Source organism: Schistosoma haematobium, chromosome 2 (assembly GCF_000699445.3).
Source record: "Schistosoma haematobium chromosome 2, whole genome shotgun sequence".
NCBI classification, from domain to species: Eukaryota; Metazoa; Platyhelminthes; class Trematoda; order Strigeidida; family Schistosomatidae; genus Schistosoma; species Schistosoma haematobium.
The window spans coordinates 11,561,767-11,587,375 of NC_067197.1; the positions used below are offsets into that span (position 1 = coordinate 11,561,767).

The following is a 25,609-nucleotide window of genomic DNA, read 5'->3' on the forward strand; positions in this document are numbered from 1 at the left end:
AGATCAAAGGCTCGGGGTGTGGCCCCCCAATAAAACCACATGCTTCGGTTTGGGCACCCGGGCATTATCCCAGCCCTCACATAAATCGAATGATTTATGTAGCGCATATCTTTTTGGTGCCTCCTTGTACCAATGTTTATGTGTTTAAATAAATAAATAAATAAAATAGTAAATTCTTTATTACTTTTATTACTGATAAACTAGGTATTTGTCCAGTTTACCATACAATATAAGATAAATAATCTTTTCTAAAACGTACTAGCATACTGTTACTACCGACAGCAACTGGATGATGTCTAAGTTCGGGTTGATCACGTATTTCAACAGCTGCATAAAATGCATCCATATCCACATGCACAATGATTCGAGAAAAACGTCGTTTCTGCCCTAAATCTTTCAGTATGTGATCTGCCTAGAATGCGAGAAAAATTAGTTGATGGAACAACCAAATTTAATATGAATAGATAATTTGCAAAGTAAAACCAATTAGATTAAAAGCTGAATCAGTGGGGAACATCTAAAATTTTACAAGGTATAACGGCGAGACTATAATTTATGGACAAATCAATCAGATTTAGGATAACAAGTCTTGGATTTCGGAGCGAAACTCATCCAACCGTTTGGCTAAATAGCGTTTTGGCATTTTAGCTGATGTCAGTTCGTGATGAAAACAGTAAATCTAAATCCTAACCCTAACCATCAACGTTAAATCATAATTCTAATTCCTCACACTGGTTTACAACCCTCATTTGGTCCTAGTTAGTAGGTCACATTCTAAAAGTCACTTAATCGTCGCTCAAACGTCGTCCACAAATTATAGTCTCACTGATATAACTGTTAGGAAATCGTACAATCAGGAACACAATGTACATCATTCGAAAGTGAAATAAACAATAATCAATTATTATATCCACGCAATTTCAAAGCTTTTTCTTAAGCATGAAACATTTTAGAAATTTATGAATACATGAAGATATATATTAATTTCTGACTGTTAATCAAAACGCCAGTAAAGTATTGAAAAAAAAAGCTTTTGATTTGAGTTTCTCAGTATTACAAAAGCGGGGCGAGACCGTGGATGCGCACTGCTGACGAGTCCCAAACTAGGATGAAACGTCCGTCCAGTGCTTCCAGGTTGTCTATGGTGGTCTACCTTCAAGTGACTTATGAATTCAATTATTAAATTACCACAATCTCCACAAAACCCTTCACTGATTATAAAAGATGAATGACCAGTACAATTGAGTATCTCTTTTTCTAATGAATATGTTATACATATCCAAGAGATTTATGCGCTGAGAATTCCATACTATGCTATACATATAATATTGAATAATTTTAAGAGTTGAGATCATAATTCAACTTAAGCTAATAAAAAATAATAATAAAATAATACTATTATCATTTAACTTTAAAATAATGACCAAGATGCCGGGTAAAAGTATTAATAACAAAACGTTTTTCATCCAGATGAACATATACTTAGCTAATTTGAGAACTTGAACAAAATGCTATACTACTCGAGAAAAAATCTTGTTCCAGGTCGTACAGAATAAGTAGATTATTTAACTATGTAGACAAGATAAAAGCTCTGTAATGAAAAAAAGAAGCAATGGAAAGAAGTGTTAGTGATTAACAAGAGGAAAGTACTGGAAAATATTGAATAAGGAAGTGTCAACTCGGGTATCTTTACAACCTGACTAAATTAACTTCGTAACCAAATTTTAAATTTCATATGAAATAATTAATTGACAATAAGAGACGATGAGAAAGAGAGGAGAAAATGTACTCACTTCTAATTCACCACTTTTTAACATCGCCGGTGTAAGTGATTTTATAACTTTAAGCTTTTGTTCAATTTGTTGACGAAGAGCTTTTTCCCGCCTCAGTTCATTTTCATAAAACTTTGACCCTTAAATAATTGAAAATTTGTTAGTAAAACTAATTCCTTTGTATTAATGAACGTGAGTTCAAAAATAAAGTTCCTTACAGTTATTCGAAAGCTTGATCTAACCATGATACCTAAAATATACACAGATCTGTATTATAAGCGAAGTATATGGTACAAGACTACTTCCTGTGTTGTAATAGAGTAGCAAAACATCTTCTGAATGGAAAAGGTATATTAAAAATAAAGATAACGGTTACTAAAGTTTTTAAGCATTATAGGTGTCTTCGGAGCATTGCTCGTATATCCTGGGACCACTGAGTAAGTAATATAGATGTTAGGAAACGAGTATTAGGTAAGGATGGCAAATCAACTGATGAGGTCTCACTACTTCATCAGTTGAGATGGCTGGGACATGTGTTACATATGCCCAGTCACCGACTGCTCCGACAAGCGATGTTTTATGGTGTAGGAGTAGGTTGGAAGACCAAAACATCAAGCAAATCCATGAAGTCACTGACAACTGGACTGAGTCATGTTGGTAGGTGTAGACCACCTGGTTGGGATCCGCGAGACGATAGAGACCGATGGTTAGAGACCTTAAATGACATGGCTCAAAATCTCTTATGATGGCGCAGGTGCATCCACTCTTTGTGTTCTCCCAAATTCTAATCTTCTGAATTCTTCATTTCCCTTTTCTTCTCTTCCCGAATTTATTTCACTGGATTATACTCCTTGAATAACATCTTGAAACCCTAATCTTTCCGATTACTGCTTATACTTTTACTACCTCTACCACTATGGGATTTGAATTAACAATTGTATCTTTGTGCTAATGTAGTATGGCAACTTGAACTGATGCACGTATGTATGAAGTTCTACGTTGTTGCTAACTGACTGAAGCATTATTTTGGTTCAATGGGACCATTTAGTAATGGCAAGGTTATTGACAAGAGCGACCTAACTAATAGTATTATGATACTGAATTAACTATGGTTACAGAGACTTGCGTTAAAAAAATAACCCTATTATTTCCCACGATAGGTAGAGTGGCGTTTAAACCCCTATTCTAATGAATGGAAGCTTACTTCTTGACTTAATAGATCACGTTACACAACAAATCAAAACCCCAATTAATCACGTCACTAACCGCAGACACCAATCATATCAAGAATCCAACCATTTACACTGTAGTTCGCAAGATATTGCTATGTAAATTCACCAGGTGGAATGAATCTACATTTGAGAGGACAGCTTGGAATGACATAAGGTTGTAAATGATCTCTCATTGAGTCATCAGTACTTTCGTTAGCTAGGCTATAAATATACTGAATTACATTAAATACAAAAGAACGAACTCACAAGTACATTTACAGGGAACTTTAGCTTAATTATTCATTGATCTATATAGCCGAATTAGACATCCTTTGACATCCTATGGACTTTTTTATGAATGATATGATATTATGTATCAATATTATGTTGATGGTATTTTGAAGTATCTTAAAGATGAAGTATGTTCATTTCCTCTTATTTTAAACTTGTTACTTATATGTATGATTTGGTCACAGGTATATAAATAATAATTTTAAAGTGGAATAAGACAAGAAATCCAAAAACTTAAAGAACTGAATATGCCAAATATTCAGTTCGTTATTATTGATATCATAATACTAGAATGAATACTTACAAGCAAATAGTGCATTTATGTAAACTGTGGATTAATTATTAAATCAAATCAAATCAGGCAATTAAAAAACTACATAATTTTAACATCAACAACGCTTTTTTACGGATGAATTTGTTATATATCGTCGGATTTCAACACTATTTCGTATGTCTATTTCATCTTACAATAAGTAACTGCAGAATATCTATACATCATTTGTTTCATGAATCAGCAGATCACTAAATATGTCAACGAGTATTTCCATCAATATTTTATTCAGATGAAAAAACAGCTTAGTGATGAAAGCATTCAACCTTCAACCAACAGGTTCAAATCTTACACTCTGACTAGGGACTGTCAGGTTGTATAATTAACCATCACGTCAAAAAGCAACTTCAAAACATGTACATAAAACTGTACATGGTTAATAATCTACAAGAATTTAATTTCATTTAATGAAAGCTGAAAACTTTTGGCAAATTGTCAAGTGAACAGTTATATACATTCTACAAAATTCACCTTTGGAATTCTCTAATATAATATTCATAATTGTGGCTTTATCTAAACCTTCCATACCAGCTTTGCTCGTACTATATCTACAACAACCTTCCAGATCACCACTCATTTTAGATGCACCTAGAATACAGTAAATTAATAATCATGTGGGTAATTAAAACGTTCCATATATATATATATATATATATATATATATATATATATATATATATATATATATATATATATATATATATATAGGTTTTCTTTTAATGATAATGAAAGCATGTAAAAATACTTTCATAAAAAACAGTAACCAAGGTTTGATAGGAGTAATTACTGTTATTTGCGATGTCATAATATTATTATAGGTCAGACCTAACTTCGGATTGTAAAACACTGACAGATCAAACACCCCAGGAGACGGAAAAATATTTTCTCGTATATACTCCCGTATGGTGCATAGTTCATAACTCCGTTAAGTTTACAAAACGCTCTGTGGATGAAATAGGCAGATTAGAATCGGCCGTCGTGCACAACCTAACAAGATTAGTTAGCGATCAGAATTCTGAATTAATTTAGACTGAATAATTATTGACACAGGATTACTTCATTGTTTTCATTTAATATATTTAGGCTTTTTCCTACTTACTCTACAAATATGCATCACATTAATTTGTAACTCAGACCAAACTCTTAATATTTTCTAGCTTCCTTTAACACACAACATTACGTCTTGTTTGCGAAAGATGAACTTAACAGATTTAGATTATAGATATAAAATACGTTTATTTTTCATGATTGTGATAATTAATTATATTATTCTGTATTCCTTTATAAAACATACGAAACAACATAGGACTTATATATTTCGAGCCAATCCAATTTTAAACTATTTTCTACTTCAACGCCGAAACGAATATTTGAAAAATACAGTATATATACACATATATATCCTATTCTTTGGTTGAACATATTAGGCGACACGGATCAAAATTGCCCCTTAATGGTATAATCTCGTTCAATCTTTGTTCTGTCCTCATTTGTGTCATTAATATTATATTATACTAATCTTTCCTAATGACGTGCTAAGGTGTGACAACCTGAACCGATACATATTAAAAGGGAAAACCCTGTCTTTTATATATATATATATATATATATATATATATATATATATATATATATAAATGAAGAAAAACCAGCAACCAGAGATACCGTATGTTTTCATCTCAGTAACTAAATAGTTGGTAAATAGAAAAATTTACTCATTTTCTCGATAACGATATGAAAGATAATTGAGAAATTGTAGTTTGTATCTCATTTGCCACGTACAAGTTTCCGTACTTAAAGCCATACTGTGTGAAGGTTAAGTATGCAACCTACACCAAGATAGCGGGGTTCGAAACCGTGAATTGCCGGTTGATATTTAATCACTCTAATCACTGTCACTACACTGTGGCATAATAATTTCCTAACTTGAATGTCAAAGCTTTATCTCTTCCATTTTACACTGTTAACTAATCATTTTATCCATCGCCTGTCTGTCAAAGCAATGTATATTTCTTACGAGTGATATGTAAAAGAAACATATTGATAATTACGAAACTTCGGTAATACAGCTCAGATATATTCATACCTCATGTGATTCTAAGGTGTAGACATTTCAATGGCATGCGTTAGGTTGTAAAAGCAAGAGATGGGGATATTCCTAATTACCTTATTTTAAAAGGTTAAGAATAACCGGTTCCACACAAATGCACCTTACACTTTGTACTCCGCAGTTTTTTTTTCCTTATTTTTGGATCACGCTGCCAGACAATACTCAGTAAAATAAGATACTAATAAACATGCCACACAAAACCAAGTGACTACAGTGTAAAGAAATAGAAACTATTTGTTAAAAATATTAAAAAAGAGAAGTCAAAAAATAGTCTAAGTAATGACAAAACCAAGGTAGACTCCCATTCAGCAGAGAGACATCAAACTGTTTATGAAGAACTAGACCAAGATCACCTCTGGTTTTAAGTGTGAACTAAAACTAATAAAACCTTGAAGCATTAATTTTAGTGATCTCCAGCATCCACACTGGCAAGTCGTGAAATGAGATGTTAGTCGTTTGTAACTGCAATCACTACAGCATTCTACAACGAAATTTCTGGCTAGAATAATCGGTAGCACTGGAGGTGGCCTAGATCACAATAACCTCTATCAACTACAGGCAGGCTGAACCCGTCTTACACACTAATACTTATAAAACTACACAGCAGCATGGAATTCACTATTTCCAATGATTCAAGACCAAGGATGGGTGCAAGCACGTAGCTTTGCACTTATTGTGGTAAATTTTACTTCAATGTTGGAAGGCACATACCACATTTATGGATGCTGGCCAGAATCTGGGTAGTTAGTTTACATAACTTTCTGTACGTTGTCCGTAAATGACCGTCAGCAGTTGTTAAAATATTGTAAACTAAGGGGATTCCATCCCTACAAACTACTTTAAATGCAGTTAAACCACCAGGCATGCAACTATGAGGCTGCATAACGAATTTCAGACACAAAAGGGTTGTTAGTCGAGATTCCTAACTAGCGTCCAATAAGATGGTTGAGAAAGGTCACGCCACCCACCTTAATGCGAGGCTGGTTGTAGTTTGTAATAATACAAAGATGACCAAATTAATACACTTCACAAGTCGACTAAGTTACTATCAGCCTGAACAAAAAACAGTTGTTGGAGATCATGAGAGATATGCATCAGTATTAAAAACACTAAAATGTATTCATTGGATTTATTTCTTTATTTTCTTTACAATTACAAAGTGCCAAATAAACTGGCACACATTATCAAAAAGCGTTTTAAATTGGCTTGTGATCCTTATAAAGTAAATAATATAGTAGTTAATAATATGTGGAAAATAACTTCATAAACCACTCAAATACTAAAGAAACTGTTTAGCCCAATAGCAGTACAACTGATTTTTTTAAAAGAATCCCGTGTATAACCAATGAATATTTAAAAACCTCGTTAACACTTCGTTCAAAATCAATCGCGGAAATCGATGACAGACTAAAAGAGCTTTGATTTTCACGTTTTATTCCAAAAATGATCCCAAAAAGCTCACTAATCCAGTTTATGCATTTGAACACAAGTAAATCTCTGAAAAACCACCCTAGGTTATATCACTCAAGTGAAGGAACTGGGTCATGGCTATTCCAGATTTTCGACTTTTTGAACGAGTCAAAACTCAATTGGGGGAACTGCTCTCATATGAACGGGAAAAAGGGAACACGACCATGTTTAACTCTTAATAACCATTTACGTATAAAAGGGAAATCGTCTTGGGATGTTGATTTGGCTGACCATTTTTGGTATGATAACCCAAAGTTTAATGTCAACCATTATACGCAAAAGCCAAATGTCTGACTGTGACAAGTGTTTGAATTCTCCTTATCTGTAGGAATTAAAGTAAATCGGGAACGACAAGCAGAAAATAGTGATTGAGAGATTATGGTCCTTTAAACAAGATACTATCCTACTAGAAAAACAGAATCAGACGTTAAGAGGACTAATTTCGTCAACATAATGCCGAAATAGAAGTATTAGGTTCTGACAAAAGTGCCCAAAGTAGGTAGTCATTATATATTGAGGTGGCTTAGGAGTGAAAGCGTTCAACTTTCAGCCAATAAGTTACAGGTTCGAAACTCACTCAATCCACTTCAGTTTGGGCAACCAAGTAGCATAATCAGCCCTCACACTTAGTGAGACTCATCCCCAGTTAAGCTACTTTTTATTCAAGTGGACTCTGTGAAGCTATTCAGTTACTTGATGAGTACAGACGGTGAATGAGTAATTCTTATGTAATTGAGTGAACCACTTTGTGCTCCAAATCTGGGACTGGTGAGCAACGAGGCAAGAGCATATGGTCGGGCTGTTCGAGAACAAATGTTTTAGACGTTGGAACATAAGTGTTCAGTTAATACTAACTAGACCACTTTCCTTCATAGCTGAAAAAGTGGATTTAATAACTAACGAGTGGTTACCTATATTAAAAGACATGCCAATTTCTAAGCAAGATGCGAAATCTAACCCACAGAACACAAAAACATAATTTTACCTCCATCTAAATGAAATAAATATACTTCATACTTGGTTCTTGGTATTAAAGTGTTGTATATATTTAATGCAGAAATATGGAAATTTACATATGAAAAACTGTGGAATATCACGAGTTAAAAATATCAAAATTATGCTAGTAAATCTAAATATTTTGTACAAAATTGTGATGTTAATGGTGAAATGTTTTATCGTACACCAAAGAAAATGAATCTCCCTGTCTTTGAAACCCTGGATGTTTTGATATCAAATTACTCAACTGGGGTAACTTGATTACTTCATTTCCATTTATATACACTACGCGCAAACTAGGGCAATAAACTAGGTCTTCAATCGATTCGAAAGTACACAGTCGATTGCGTTGGACAGAAAGGTTGGTTAGAGACGGAAGACGGGAAATCCCACAAAGAGTTATTAACTGGTTATCATCTAAATTCAGTTCCAAAACGGAGATTAAATAAGAGAAAGTATCCGGGATTCGTACGATTGAGTTATTAGAAAAATCGATTTTGGTCATCAACGCATACCAATCAAGATTACGAAAGCAACTCATATCCAGATTATGTAACACCACTTCCCTGGACTGGTCTTCATATGCATGAGCCAGAACATCTAGGGCTGCATACAAAGATCGCAAGTGCTCATAATAAAAAGAACGCTGAGGATCAACTGACACTAACACGTTTAACGCTTCTTTTACCTCTTCATGAAAATTATGCGGTCGAATAAAGCGAAGAAGGCTGACAAGCGTCAACAAAGCCCATTTGTTTTTCGGTTCAAATGACAGCAGGTCACGAACAATATTCAGTTCCCCAACCAAATCTTTTGGATCATGTGAGGGCAAAATCATAGGATTTAACAATCTTAGAGGGTCTAGAGTGACGCGTGTCAGTGATTCATTTTGATGAGAATCCATACAACACTGAAGGGACAAGTAGTTTGCAGAACCTTCAGGCATATTAACACAGATTTCCTGGTTTCCATCGCCATTAGCTTTTCTAATCCAGACTTGGGCTACAACATTCCAAGGTTGACACTGATATAGGTGCCTATCATTATCAGGAGCGTAACGAGATACTAAATCTTGGTTAAGCGGCAACCACCAAACAGCTGATAACTGCCCATCTAGGACAGAGTTCCATCCCCCAAGAAGCTCAGGTGTTAAAGTTATAGAATTAGAAATTGTACCGTCACATGGAAACACTTTTATGGAAACCTGCAAATCTTTTAAAGTTTGCATCAATTTCACAGAGCTGAAAACAAGAACAAATCTTCCCAGCTTCCGTGAAATATACAGTTCCCTTAAATAAACCTTTCTTTCTCCGCGACCCAATAACCACCAATAATAGAACCAAGGACTCTGATCAGCGGGATCTGTGAATATTGCATTGTGAACAAGATCCAGTTCGCCACTTGGTAATGAAAAATCAAACCGAGATTGGCTTTGTTTTTTATTCAACTGAGTCTGAGGATTAAGACTTTCGGACGATGATACAGAAGCGTTAGACGCAGAAGCTAAAAGTTCACCACGATAGTGCCAAGCTGAATAATTGCTCATATTTTTTCCTATGGCAGAGTCTGTAAACTCCAGCTCTAACTCCGTTGAAATACTACCCTTGGAAACGACAAAGCGGCGGTAATCCCAACAGTGGAAATTTCTTTCATCCTGTGTTAGGGCTTGGTTACAAAGCTTCAATTCAGATTCCCAATTCGGAGAAGTGTGATTGTTCATAACCCAAGATCGGTGATACCAAACAGTATAAGATTTCGGCGAGCTATATAAACAGCGAGTTGTAAGGTTCAATTCAGATTCAAATAACTTTGAAGCCTTTTCTTGATCCTCAGAAAAATTCCGAATGAGATGCATTATTATTTCGCGTCTATAATTCCACAGGGTTGCTGTGTCTGGAGATGTCTCAATAAGGGAACCAATTTCTTCCAAATGCACTTCATCGAAGTCATCTTTTTCACGACACAACCAGAGCTTCTCACATTCTTCTGAAAATTCTTTACTTATTTGTTCCTTTTTTAGCTTTTTCGCTCGTTCTTGTTCAGCTGTCTGTATAATTTTAACTCTCCCATGCATATTGTATTAAATTTATTTAAATTAAATAATAGATTGGCGAGTGATGGTGGTTACTCTCGTGAGTTACAAGTCTGTAAGAAAAAAAATATAAGAAAACTACTATGAGCCTAAACCCGGAAAACGCATCAATATGCATATTCAAATTTGCATGGTGTCCAGTAAATCGTAACAGGCATTGCTGAGCTACTCTGATGTAAAGGCTGTCTACAGTGGTAACAAACGTTAAAAGTATGCGCTGTGCTCATGATACAAAAGTGTTGCACAAACTACCTAGTGGACCAGAAAGTTCAGTTTACGACGGCTAACCACTTATCTGATAATAGAGTTTGAATAAACACACCTTACTACATATGGGAAATGATGCATGTGGAACTGATCGATGTATGTTGATGGATGTCACGAAATTCTGACAACTGAACGAAAAAGTAAGATTTAATGATAATTAATGCATGCTGAATTTTCATGACAACTGTAAACATTCGGTTGTCCACAAGAGACAGTATTTTCTTCGCATAAAAGTCGAGAGTTTAAAAAAATGTCGTATCCAGTAATCAGAATGATCTAAGATACATAATAGTGAACACTCACCCAAGGTCAGACGCACTGTTGAAAAAATTTGAAGGCACGCGCAATCCTCTCTGAAGGTCACAAGCAGTTACAGATGTTTAAACAAACACACCGAACTTTACCTACAAGTTACTGTTCTGTACGTGGTTGTGGTGTACTATTCGTAGCTAAATGAAAATAGGACTTCCGCTTCAATTTTTTGAAGTGCATAAATTAACAAACTATTCGTTAACAAAGGAGGTATGATAAAAGATATGAAGAACTGGACCAGTTCTAATGGTTAGAATTCCACTGCGGATTCTAAATTCTTTGAATAAGTCGGACAACGGAGCTGTAGCTTACGTAGAGGTGTAGTCAAACTATTCAAATGTTTAACGGCCCTCCATATCTAGTAACAGTGCATCACTGATGCCTCCAGGCAGGAACCTATGTATATTAACGGTAAAAAAGTGAACAGAATGAAAGTTAGTCCTTAAAAATATATGCTTCAATCTATCCATAACTCAAGGTCGTTTACCAAAAGACAGGAAGAACGCCATAGTAAGTCCTGTCTTCAAAACGGGTACGAAACATAAACTTGAGAATTACCGACCCGTTAGCCTAACTAGTGTGGTTGTTAAAATCTTAGAAAAGATTATTCGGAAGGAGCTGTTTAAGTGCCTCAGTGAAAGCCGGATCCTTTCGGTTTCAGAATGGGTTATTCCTGTCTCACTAACTTATTAGTCGCTAGTGAAAGCTGGAACGTCTTAAGGACCGAAAGTTACGTGTAGACGTAGCCAACATTGGTTTCAGTAAAGCTTTCGACAACGTTCCGCACAACCGGCTGCTATATAAGCTATGAAATGCCGGAATTGGAGGCAATCTGTTGATGTGAAAAAAAGACTTCCTAGTTGGGCGCCAACAAAGAGTACGGGTGAACTGAAAGTTATCTAGCTGGGAAACTGTGCTTAGTGGAGTGCCCCAGGATACAGCTTTGGGGCCAGTGCTATTCCTCTTGTATGTAAATGACCTTCCTCGTCTCCTATCATTATCAGTCTTGCTATTTGCTGACGATGTCAAAATATGGAGAACGACACGACGTAAGGGTGGCAGCTTAAAACTCTAAAATGACCTGAAAAAATTATCTGAATGGTCTCAAACCTGGCAGTTGCCGATAAATACTTCCAAGTGTGTTGTGATCCATATAGGTCATCAAGGCACATATACCTACACGACAAATAACACTGAGCTACCTGTCGTCCGGACACATAATGACTTAGGAGTTATCGTTAGCCAAGACTTAAAGCCTAATGCACACTGCCGTACAATGGCCGCCAAAGGTTTTAGAACCTTATGGTCAATACGTAGGGCTTTTACTTATGTCAACGCCAAAACGTTTTTGATTTTGCAAACAGTGTTCGTACGTCTTAAACGTGAGTACTGCATACAAGCGGCTAGCCCATGCTTACAAAAAAACAGTGAGGTTCTGGAAAAGGTTCGGAGAACAGCAACTAAGCTGATTCCCGGAATAATGAAGCTTCTGTATGATTGTCGACTGCCCAGTCTAAACCTATTCCCGTTGTCATATCGCAAAACTAGAGGCGACTTGATTACAGTTTTCAAATTGCATAGTCATAAATTTGTACCTGATATGCTCCCATTTTTCTTGACTTCCAAAACAGGACACTCCAAAAAAGTTCACAAGCCCAGAACAAATTACTTGTCAGCTGACTGTCGACTTTCCCATCGAATCATCAACGAGTGGAACTCACTACCCCAGCACGTGGTTGAGGCTCCATCCATCGACACTTTCAAAAGAAAGTTGGATCAACTGAGAGACCTCTATTGCCAGAGCTAACACAGACCATCAAGCCTCCTGTCATTTCCAAACTGAAACTGAAACTTTTGTGCAAATATTAAACGACTAGGTAAAACTAGAAAGACTGGAGTAAAAACGGCATTATTAACAACAAGCAAGACACAGTTAATTTCTGTTAGCTGCTATCCCATCTACATATTGAATTAGATACCATTAAAGAAATTAAACCATTTGTTTCATGATTGGTTTTTGTTCTTCAGATTTGCATTCATTAAGCTGGGAACCTATCCACACGCTTTGTGTTTTGCAATTTATGGCTTCTGTTAACTAATCGAAAGGCTTTGTAGCGGTAAATAAATCCCTAAAATAAATAGCTCTGTAAGTTTTCGACATTGGATGCTGACCACATGTTTTAGTGGACTCATCTAGCTGAAGGCGCTCGGTCAGGCATCCGCACCAGATCACGTGTGGTAACGCTGTGCTCAACATCTACTGCAATCGCTAGCCAGATTAGATCAGAGAATTCCGATATATTGGTTATCGCCAAATACACTCTTCCAATCTCCTCGACTCTGTCTTTTGATTTCTCTGGGTGGGTACAAATTATATTAGAAGGTGTTGCTGGTAAAAGCGTTGTCAAACACTGAATACCTGCGTCATTTTCATTGGTGAGACCGACGTGATCTGGTACACATAATTGCAACTGTGATTCTGTTTCTTTTTGGGATTTTTGTATATTATTGCCTTATTATTTTTAATTTTTATACATTGCGATATTTTTTCCCCGTGTCTCAGGATATATATATTTTTCCCTCATATTCTCGTACTTAATATTCCCCCTATGACTGAACAGACTCCTAAGTTATTTAAGATTAAAACCATGTCCCCACCCTCGTTCCAACTCATGCCTTTCTGGCCCGACAATATCGAAGCCGGGTTCTGTTACGCAGAAGCCGACTTCCACGAGCACGGCGTGAACGACACACGTGCACAATTCCTCGCAGTAGTCAAGGCGCTACCACGGGAATTCAACAGGTACGTAACACCTAGCATGTTTACTAGTGATGTTTCTGAACCTTACGAAACCTTAAAACGTTCGATTCTTAAACGAGGAGACCTAACCGATCGACAAAGGTTAGATCAACTCTTTAATAACATAGACCTGCAGCATGGTTCTGCGACGGACATGTTGCAAAGAATGAGAGAGGTTATAGGCCCAAGAACTTTCGACGAAGGTCTATTCAAACAACTCTTCCTGTCTAAACTGCCCCAACAGGTGCAAGCGGTTCTGGTCTCGTTTCAAAACAACGCCTTAGACGAACTGGCTGCATTTGCCGATCGTATTTTAGAAATTACGAAATCTTCTACTACCGAGGTATTTTCAGTCAAAGAAAAGCCTCATACGACTCAGAATGACATAACCGAGTTATGTCGTACACTCACGTGTTATCTTCGTAATCTTCGTAACGACCGTAAGAGATCGCGCTCCCCACGTAGAAGCATTTCACGTAAGTGATCTGTCTCTAGACCACGAGAGACAGATAACCCCGACTGGTGCTGGTATCATAACCAGTATGGACAATCTTCCAGAAATTGCAGAAAACCTTGCAATTTTCCTAACACGAAACCGACTGACTCGAAAAACAATTCGGGAAACTTCCAAGCCGGCACGCGTTAACGGCAACCGTAGCCGGCGAACATAGCCGTCTGTTATGCTTCACAGATGTGACAACGAGAGTTCGCTACCTCGTCGACACTGGCGCAGAAGTTAGTGTTCTCCCAGCAAATCCTAACGACCGACTCCACGAATCGACCCCAAACTTACAGGCGGCAAACGGAAAACCTATCGCTACGTATGGCAAAAGGTACGTTTACCTTAACGTGGGTTTACGCAAACCCATTCACTGGATTTTCGTTGTTGCAGATGTTTCTATGCCAATCATTGGTATGGACCTTCTACAACATCACAATTTGATCATCGACGCGCGCAAACGGAGGCTAGTAGACGGAAACACTAATTTATCCGTTTGCGTAACTTCCTTCTCTGGTTGTAGATTATCCCCAGTCACAATTAAACATATGATAGACCCACTCTATCAGCCACTTCTCGATAAGTATCCTGGGATACAACAAACGCAAACGAGATTACCGTGTGTAACCAGCAATGTTACACATCACATCACGACTACAGGACCACCTGTATTTTCTAAAGCACGACGACTAGCTCCCGAAAAGCTAAGGTTAGCGAAAAATGAATTCGACCATATGATAGACTTAGGAATCATACGACCGTCAAATAGCCCACATGCATCTCCGTTGCACATGGACAGCAACGATCGGCGTCCAACTGGTGACTATCGGCGATTGAATGCGAAAGTCATTCCCGATCGTTTCCCGTTGCCTCACATTCACGATTTGACAGCTACCTTGAAAGGTACAACTGTCTTTTCGAAAATCGACTTGGTTAAAGCGTACAACCAAATCCCTATGGCTACTGACGACATACCGAAAACAGCTATCATAACTCCCTTCGGACTCTATGAATTTTTGCGAATGCCTTTCGGTCTAAGAAATGCTGCTCAAACATTCCAAAGATTCATAGACGACGTTTTTCGAGGTCTCAACTTCGTACACGCGTATGTTGACGACTGTCTAATCGCAAGTCCTGACAGAGAAACACATCTCAAGCATCTGGATCTTGTTTTCGAACAACTACAAAAACATGACATTACTGTTAACGTTCAGAAATGCCAATTCGGGACCGATTCATTAAACTTCCTAGGACACACTATAGATGCACAAGGCATTCGACCCCTTAGGACCAAAGTGGCGGCAATTCTAGATTACCCAGAGCCGACCACGATCAAGCGACTACGAATGTTTAACGGCCTTGTAAGTTTCTATAGACGATTCATACCTAAATGCGCTTTACTCATGAAACCGCTAACCGGTCAACTTCGTGGAAATGCGAAATCCATTGTTTTGGACGACACCGCACGAAAGCATTCTCCACAGTTAAGGAACTTATTGCCAAAGCAACAAAGCTTGCACATCAGAACACTCAAGCACCCATTAGCATCGCAATAGACGCATCCGACTCAGCAATCGGAGGAGTCTCACAACAATCGGTTAACAACTCCTGGCAACCTTTGGCATTTTTCTCTAGACGGTTGCTAGACACTGAATCGAGGTACAGCACATTCGGTAGGGAACTCCTAGCTATGTATTGTGCTGTACGACATTTTCAACACTACATCGAAGGTCGTGAATTCACTCTTTTCACTGACCATAAATCGCTCACCTTCTCTCTAAGCTCTTCTTCAGACAAGTACTCTCCTCGTGAGTCTCGACAACTGGACTATATTTCGCAGTTTACTTCAGATATTCAACACATCTCTGGAGCAAACAATGTAGTTGTAGACGCCTTATCTCGCATAACTTCCTTGAACAGTTTCCAAGGAATCAACCTTCTTAAACTCGCCCAGCTTCAAAAAGAAGACACTGATCTTCAGCACGAGTTATCGTCTACAACCCTCAAACTACGCTTCAAATAGAAGGGAACAGGTAAGGAAACCTTACTTTGTGACACATCTACAGGTAGCGATCGCCCAATCGTGCCGAAATATTATCGACGCAATGTCTTCAATACATTGCACAAACTTTCTCATCCAGGTGTTCGTGCAACCACAAAGCTTATAGCAGAACGATTTAGCTGACCTGGAATGAACAAAGACGTGAGAGAGTGAGCACGCTCGTGTGTAAGCTGTCAAAAATCTAAGGTTATCCAACACAACACATGTCCCTTAGGCTCTTTCAAAACTCCCGATGCTCGTTTCGACCATGTTCATTTGGATTTGGTAGGACCTTTACCAGATTCAATTGGATACTCTTATCTCTTAACCTGAGTTGACCGTTTCACCAAATGGCTAGAAGCAGTACCTATCATGGACATCACTGCTGAAACACTGGCTCGCGCCTTCGTCGAACGATGGGTAGCAATTTTCGGCTGCCCTTCAACCATCACTACAGACCGCGGACGTCAGTTTGAATCTGAACTTTTCCGTCGTCTGACCGCACTTTTAGGAATCACTCGCTTCCGAACGACTGCCTACCACCCACAAGCAAACGGGTTGGTAGAACGCTTTCGCCGACAACTAAAGGCTTCACTATTAGCTGCAAACGTTTCACAGTGAACCGACGCTCTTCCACTCGTCTTACTAGGTATCCGCAATGCAATGAAAGCTGACGTTGGATACACTGAGGCTCAATTCCTTTATGGAACGACACTTCGACTTCCAAGAGAATTCGTGGATCCTTCGTCCTCTTCAATGAACATGGATCTAACCTCCTACACAAACAGGCTTACAAACGCAATGCGTTCAGTTAAACCTGCTTCCACTCGACTTCAATCAGCCGATGTTTTCGTCCAACCTGACTTACGATATGGTACACATGTTTTCATTCGTCGAGACTCGCATCGACGACCTTTCGAATCAGCATACGAAGGACCCTTCAAAGTTCTTCAACGCGAACCGAAGTACTATATAATCGATAAGAACGGAACAAACGATAGCATCAGCATCGATCGCCTCAAAGCAGCGTATTTAGAAGGAAATCCTATCCACGTCGATTTTCCTTCGGTACAATCGAACGACACGACTCCACTCATAATTCCTCAATCGACAACCAACACACGCGATGATACTCCGAATGTATCTGAAAATAAACTTAAAACGATGCGTTCTGGAAGGAGAGTTAGATTTCCAGAACATTTAAAGGTAAGGCACTACTAGACGTTTAATATTATCTCGATCTTTCTTTTTACGATATGTAATATATTTAAAAAAGTGAAAATTTTTTAATATGCTTACATATTTTTATTTCAAAAAAACGATATTACGTGTGCTTGAGTTCATTTTCCTTTTTTTCGCCGACATTGTGTTTTTACACACATACGAGTGTATTTCGACATGCACTTACATTTTCTTTTTTCTTTTCCAGGACGGCTGGAAAAGAACGATGACGTTTATGAGGAGCTGAAAATTTCATTGTACATTTTCTTTTTTTACTATGTTGTACCTCGGTCCCATATAGTAAGGAAAGACGACCAGACGCTGCTAATCCTAGCAAGCTATCAGAAGAGTGTTTATCAACGACAAACTTGCTGGGTTTAAACTTCTGGCAGGCCACGTCTTAGGGTCATCACTGCCCCACTAGGGGGAGGAGTGATCTGTAGCGGTAAATAAATCCCTAAAATAAATAGCTCTGTAAGTTTTCGACATTGGATGCTGACCACATGTTTTAGTGGACTCATCTAGCTGAAGGCGCTCGGTCAGGCATCCGCACCAGATCACGTGTGGTAACGCTGTGCTCAACATCTACTGCAATCGCTAGCCAGATTAGATCAGAGAATTCCGATATATTGGTTATCGCCAAATACACTCTTCCAATCTCCTCGACTCTGTCTTTTGATTTCTCTGGGTGGGTACAAATTATATTAGAAGGTGTTGCTGGTAAAAGCGTTGTCAAACACTGAATACCTGCGTCATTTTCTGCTTAAACCTTCTTAATAGTGAAGTTTGTACAGGAGAATGACTTAAAGAATTTCTGGATGTGGAAAATAATGTGAACAAACGACTTATGGCTCAACGATAAATGCGTTTAATACTGACTACTGTCACATCTATTCCTTTAATGAATATTCAAGTATAAATATAACAACTGTACTCAGTCGTTAAATTTTTTCGCAAAAACGTACTTCAAGCAAAGGTATTGCAGCGTTTCACTTCCCATAACGGCTTGGTAAAAGTGTAGTGGTATTGGTTCTAACCACACAATCCTCAAAGCTGAACATGAGATAAAGGGAAAGTTCATATTCAACAATTAACTCGAAGAGAAAGTCAACAACGGAGAAGGCGGGAACAGTTAATCGAATTGAATGGCATGGCTCAGCCTTACAGACGTAGTCATCCTTGTGAAACTTCTTTATTCATATTAAATATATTGTTCTAACTTCAACCTGTGTTCTTTAGAAACGCTAAACATTATATCGCTGATTACTTCGATATGACGAGTCATAATGGACAGTGATGTGACTTGTACATAAGATGTTATAGATTATGTAGTCGCATCATGACATATCCACAATTTTTGGATTAAGTCTAGTATTATAGCGGTACTAATAACGAAATAGACCATAATTCTACAAACGTTCGTATTCGTTTGGACTATAAATTTTACTAGTATTCATCCGAACATTTTATTATAGGAAAGAAATTTATATATATGACTCAAATTTTTAGCGAAACTACTAAACTACTGTTGTATTTACAGGTTCTCACAACGAAACGGGAAATTACAATGCGGGCACTTAGTTAATTCTAATTTTTACGAACAGTTACAACTTAAGATCATCGGTATACCTTCCCATGAAACTATGGCGAAGACGAAAATAAAATTCGGCAAAGGTTTGCTGTTGCATCATTGCTACTGGTAGAGGAAGAATAACATTTGATACAGAAAAATAACTCAACATGTTGCATGAAGAGTTAAGTCGAAAATACAATTATGAAGAAGTTCTTATGGTTAATAGTTCTTGTCACGTACATATTTATATTCCAAGCCATGTTTTTATCCCAAAGAAAACTACAAAAATATACAGGTTATAAAACCGGATTCTTATTTAGTTATTGATGATTCTTAAGTAAATATTGTCGACTATTCTCTCCACTAGGATTGCTAAGCGCCCACCATATTTATTCATTCTGTTGTCTGTGCACTTTTTTTGGCTTCGTTTAATTCGCCCGTGCTGTTTGCTTCGCCTGGGGAATGAAATTGTTGTGTTATTATGGAAAGAACTGAAATAAACTTATAGGTACACTTAGCTGTGGTGAGCTAAGCTTTCTTAGTATCCACATCAGCAGCAGTGACCTTACCAGTTTTGTCCTGAATACTTTCTACCATTTCACCTATTGATGGTTATTGCAGAATCACCGGATTCAAGTGCTCTTCATCTTCTGAGGACAATCTTCTGGCCTACAGATCAAAAATCATCTATGAGCTACTACTATGATGATTGTGAAGCATCTTGAACAACTTAGTGACATTCTTCACCATCCAGAGTTACATGGAGCATTGACTGGTAGTTCAGAAACTTAGAACTTTAGCGTCACATGTTAGTTGAAATCCTCATGGTTTTCGATTCACTATTAGACCTTGTGATTTACGTTTACGATAAAATGTACACTGAAATATCACAAACATGCATTTAAACCCCATGTCTTTCGGCAATTTACATTAGACATGAACGTAATAAGTATGAGTAATCTGAGTGGGGATAAAATTATTGTTTCCTAATTTTAAAAGTTCATTTAGCACACTTCAATTCAGTTCAGCTTCTAAAACGAGCGTTCAATACTTCACGTTAAAACGCCTCGCGTATGTCAACTAAAATGTTTCTAGAAAGCGAATCACCACAAACAGCACTGCATAATTAATTAATTAATAATTTACTAACTGGAGAAAGTACTACATCCTTGCACAAAACAGCAATTAAAACAAACTTCGCCTGACTAGAACTGTTAGGTTATTCCTAAAACTCTGTTTTCTGGATCTTATTAACTTTCAAAGGAAGACTGGGATGTTTAGTCGAGTAATTGGTATCCCATATCAAGTTAAAAAGCAGCATTTAAGCCGACGTGTACATTATAAAGCAGAGCAAGCCAAATCAGTGTTTTTCGCAATTGTTTTATGATTTTACTGGATGAAAAGATTACTTAAATATAAAGTAAGTTCACGACGTTCTACGAAATTTCAAGGTTTATGAGAAAAAAATCACCAGTGTGAATTAAAAATAACCAATTAGTTATTTTTAGAAACTTACAAGTTTCTAGTGGTGGTCAGTGGATGTATGGACTGGGTGCTTCCGAAAGAATAATGAACTAACCAAGAGAATTTCGTCTCAAAGATCAACAGAAACCTCACATTCTTTTATTCTCACTGAATAGGATTGAATTTCAAGGACAGACATTTTAAGTACACTATCAAAGTCACTCAGGCGACCTTGTCAAATATGTGCAACTTTTAAGGTTCCCTGACCATGGGTTAATAGGACGTCAACATGTCCGCAACAAATATCAACAATTTAAATTTCAACTTACTACTTGATGAGATTGAATCGGGTAGCAGTGGTTCGTTAGCAAATGTTATTCGCAAGCTACGAGAGAGTGAGTTGGCAGCTTTCAAAGCTCGCATAGGAGGTCCAACAGGTGAACTACTAGCTAGTTTCATAGCATCTCTTGATCTGCGCGCATCAGAGCATAATGCAGAAATAGAAAAGACCTGCAGCTATCACTACCAAAGTTTCGTTGATTCCACACGTGAATTACTTGAAATCCAGCAAAATGCAGAAAAGCTTGAAAACGATTTACAAGCACTAAATGTGGAGCTGGAAGTTACAGTTAATAAGGTTAGACTCATTTTTTATAAATAACTTGGCCATTCCACTAATTCATGTCCGAATTTTTCCTTTCAGCCATAGCTAGCGTTGTTTTGCCTAAACTCTGAGGGAATTTTGTGATTTTCAGCTATGCACATAAAACCGACATAATGTATCGTAGCATCGATATATATATATATATATATATATGACCTGGTTTATTGAGCTGGAGACTTACAAGCAAGACATTTCTGTGAGGTATCTCCAAAATCCTTGAATCTCTAGATCGTCAGATTTTTCACTAGACCAACTTTTGATGTCCACGAGTAAAGGCTACCAATGTTTTCAGCTAAAGGCTTAAGTACGTAAAGACAATGTCTGAGCCAAAGGGAAAAAATTGACGTGAAAGTCCAAGAAAATCTGGAGCTAAATAAGTGTCCTTATGAGAAGAGTTTTTCATGAATTTAAATATTGTACACAATACAATCGGTTATACACACATGCCAGTTTGTGGATATTCCTCATCTATTTTGTTGGAACTAAACTTTAGCGAGTGCTTTGGTGACTCCGAGTAGACCAAAATTTTGTCTCTTATCCGTATAATAAAATCTAAGGATGTTATGTAACAGAGTCGGTCAGGGGAGTGTAGCAAATCACATATGGCAGCATCTAAGTGTTTATTTTAAAGATAAGAAATTTAGATCATGCTTCTAGCTGTGGTTTTAAAAATTTAGAAATCTGGCGGGGGTGCTTACGAAGTAGAGAAGACGAAAAGTAAATGTCCGGTGCCCTAACCGGGTTGGTGGACACGGAGAGTCCGCCTAGGGGAGTTGTAAAACTCCGATCCCAAACCAATGGTGGACATGGGCTCCAGGATCCTGAAGGAACAAAAAGCGTATGAACCCGGGCACCCAGGCAGTATCTCAGCCCTCACATAAATCGAATGATGTATGCAGCGCACATGTTTGATGCCTCCTTGTACCAATATTTATGTGTTCAAATAAATAAAATATCCTACGATATCAAAAAGTTGTCACTGTGGTGTCGTGGCTCCCACTTTATTTACTGTCAGGGAAGCTAAATTTTTATGGATTCAAATCCATAGTGAAGATATATTGCTTGATTTGAGGGAAACCATTATTGTTTTCATCGTATAATTATAACGAGAAATATCAGTGAATGGCTTTTTGTAAATAATATCAGTCGCACTGTTGCAGGAATTGTGAGATATTTCATGAACTCTTGATCGTATAGCTGTTGAGTATGAAATTAATAAGATGTAGGAGGGCGATATACAATCAAGTTCATCTGAATTATACTCTCCTCTCGTTAAGTAATAATAGTCGGTTCTTAACCGTAAATCTATAAGAAAGTAACACATCTATTTACGTATAGTTGTTCTCACCACTTAGTTCTCACAACTCTATTTTTGATTGATTAATTTTAAGGATTCGTGAAAAAGCCTTTAATGTTTATTTAAAACATTCGAAACAGTGGCTGGTGTCAGAGAACCTAATAATTTGTGTTTTTTAGGTTGTCTTCTCCAATTTTTAATAGTATGCAGTCAACTAGATAAGTAATCAGTCTTGATCTATTTTGGTGCAACTGAAATAAATTTTTTCGTGGTTTTTTGTGCCGATTATAATTACTGGTAGTTAAAGTGTGTGGGATTTCACAGGATAGCCATAATATGTGGTTAGCAAATTTAAGTGATGCAAATCTAAATCTGTCAATGTCGTCCAAATACATCAATTCATTCTCTGTATTCAAGTCTCCGCATCAATGTCCGTTTTGACCGTGTTCAGTGATGTAGTCGAGTACATTAACCAGTCCATTTACCTTGAGAGTCTTATCAGCCTTGTTGAGTTGTTAGCTGACTAAATATACCTCAGCTGAGTTGTCTATTTGTATCAAAGGTCTTTATTTTCCTTCGTGGATGTGGAGTATTTAGTATTTAGTCATTAGTATCTTCAAAGCATTGCTCATAAATAGTTGAATAACCAAGTGAATATTGCTGAAGTTAAAAGTGGGGTAGTAGATGGATATACAGAATCGTCAATAAGGATGTGATTCTACATCCTACCCAGTTTTCTGTGCTGGAGAACACAGAAAAAAGTTGGGAAAATTCCACACGAAACCTTGGCAATAATCCATAATGTGCTTAACTTTATCGAGAGGAATAAGTTCCTCAGTTGAGGTCCGTGCGGTATTCATTAATAATGATTAAAAACCTTAAAAATGGCTTAATGTCGGTCGCACTGGGGTAGACACAACTATTACTTATCTCCCTCCAAACATTGTGCTTTTATCCACACACTTTACTCCGCACATTTATGTGTTATTTTTAAAATGCATGCTTAATATTCATTTTCTATCATCACAGACGTGATTAATGTTTAGGTCGTCCTTACTATTCTTATCATTCTCTTATTTTACTAATGAACTATGTGACAAACTGGACTGACTCACATTTGTGTTCTGTATTTATTAATATTTTGTGAATTATGTCGAGGATTTTATTACTTAACACTTTTCATTCATCGATTTCACTCTTTCGGACTTCGTTTATTGACTTATTCATGTCAGTTCTAATTCCCTTTTGTTTTTTCTGTTTGTTTCATTTTACATTGTTGATGGAAATAGTAGTAACACTTACCAGTGTACATCCATTAGTCGTAGAGTCTGGCACAAATGTGCCTCCGTCCTGATTTTTAATATCAGGGACATATAGGAGGCTATTTGAAATAGATGTATCGCTAATAATAGTGAGAAAAGCTAAACATTAGGGAGTGTAGTTACACATTTGTATCAGGTCCTAGGTTGTTCACGATCGCCTCATTTAGATCGTAATCCTTTATAATAGTTTTGATTACCTGACGTTTATGAACTTGACACAGTTCCTCATACCTTGAACTTTCCTTGCTTTATTAAATGATTGTTTTCTTGTTGTGAAATATGCTTCATAGGTTTTCAAAAAGCTCCTAATTTCGATGTCGTCAAATACAAGTCTTAGCCAATAAAATTTTAGGAACGTATAAAAAACAATCCACTATATGTCAAGCTTGAAACAGATCTTACTAATTGGAAATAATTAGTTCTCATAACAAAAGTTAGCGATTTATGGTTACGGTAGGGTTGTCCTTCCTTTTCGAAGTGTAGTTTATTAGCACGTAATTTTTTCAAGATGTAATCCCTTCAAATGCACCTTTATGACGGAATGTAGCCATATATTTCATGTATATTGTCATTGATGGTTCACATAAACGGAGATTGTAAATAAAGCTAAATATCTATGGGATATCTGGTCCTGTAAGTAAACTATGAGAAACTGCAATCTATTATTCGTCAAAGAAATCGGTTTTTTACCTATAATCGGAGTGAGTGGCAGGATATTTCGAAGTAACAGGTCTCAAGTTCAAGCCTCAGTATGAAGATCAAAAAATGATTATCACTAAGCTCATTTGGTGATTTTAGATGCATCCTAGATTTCGCCCGACCGTTGTTGCTACCTTGACGTGGTGGTCGGGCTTGCCTATCGTGATGAAGCAACCGAGCTATACTGGCTTGAACAACCGTTCCTCAAGGTCCTACCATGTCAGACAGGTCGGTTGAAGAGCGGTAAGACTAAAAGCAACAAACCTAAGGTCCGAAGGCGAAGTCGTACTGCTGACTGTACAGAGGTGTGACAGCAGCAAGGTGTTTCCTTCAGACAACCAGCATGACAGCGATGCTGCCTTCCCACAAGGAGGGGTGGGGTTAGAAAAGGTCGACCCTAAAAATGCACACCTCACGGATTTCCGTCTCCGGCGGTAAGGCCCTTTGAAGAACGGAGCTAACACGTCAAAAACCTCCCACGAAAAGGCCGTGCGCGACCGGCCTCAAGCAGTTGTCCCTTGGGCACTGCGGTCACGCTCTCAGGTCACTGAGACCGCCTCTAATCCAATTTCCTTTTCAGGTACCTCCAGAAGAACCCTTCCACGGTGTGGGCAACCGGGAAGTGATAATCGCCCTCATACCTCTAACAGCACCCAAGACCACTGTATTCATAATCAACCTTCCTCTTCAATTCCTATTATTCCTCCTACATCGACTTTCAACCCTAAACTTCCTCCTTCGGCTTCCTCCTCAAGTGTCACCATAGCCAACGATTCTAGTGCTCAAAACTCTGTCCCAGGTCTACTGAAACCTCGCTCCAAACTACACATTGGAGCTTTCAACGTACACACTCTATGTCAAATCGGTCAGCAGGCTTCCTTGGCTAAAACCCTAGAGTCTCTTTCCATTGATGTATGCTGTGTCTCCGAAACACGCATACAGGATTCCAGTGTGGTCATTCACTTGACCTCACCTCGGCAAAACGGGGAGCCAACGAGATACACCCTACGTGTATCTGGTGACCCGATGGCCAGTTCTCGTGGACTGGCAGGTGTAGGCATAGCACTAAGCATGAGGGCGGAACAAGCACTGCCAGAGTGGATCCCCGTCAACAGTCGTCTATGTGCTGTTCGGCTAAACGGCTCCGTAAGAAATCGGAAGGATAGGGACACACGTC

At 37.8% G+C, this 25,609-nt stretch overlaps 2 protein-coding genes across 3 annotated transcripts in view; one reads left to right on the plus strand and one right to left on the minus strand.

Moving 5' to 3' along the window:
• Positions 1-10,910, minus strand: part of MS3_00006202 (uncharacterized protein) — a 36,733-nt gene extending 25,823 nt beyond the window's left edge. Inside the window, exons 1-4 of one of the 2 annotated variants that reach the window (XM_051214330.1) lie at positions 6,684-10,910; positions 4,077-4,193; positions 1,794-1,912; positions 260-412 (exon numbers count right to left, since the gene is read on the minus strand). In XM_051214330.1, coding sequence (XP_051067487.1) covers positions 260-412; positions 1,794-1,912; positions 4,077-4,182 — 378 coding nt within the window. In that variant the 5' untranslated portion in view covers positions 4,183-4,193; positions 6,684-10,910. Of the gene's footprint in view, positions 1-259; positions 413-1,793; positions 1,913-4,076; positions 4,194-5,254 lie in introns of those variants that run through there. The other variant, XM_051214331.1, reaches the window with a different exon arrangement.
• A 9,777-nt stretch (positions 10,911-20,687) lies between these two features.
• The window catches only part of EXOC6B (Exocyst complex component 6B), a 51,146-nt gene continuing 46,224 nt past the window's right edge, over positions 20,688-25,609 (plus strand). The window contains exon 1 of the mRNA XM_051219143.1: positions 20,688-21,087. Within this exon, the coding sequence (XP_051067489.1) occupies positions 20,740-21,087 (348 nt within the window). The 5' untranslated portion in view covers positions 20,688-20,739. The remainder of the gene's footprint in view (positions 21,088-25,609) is intronic.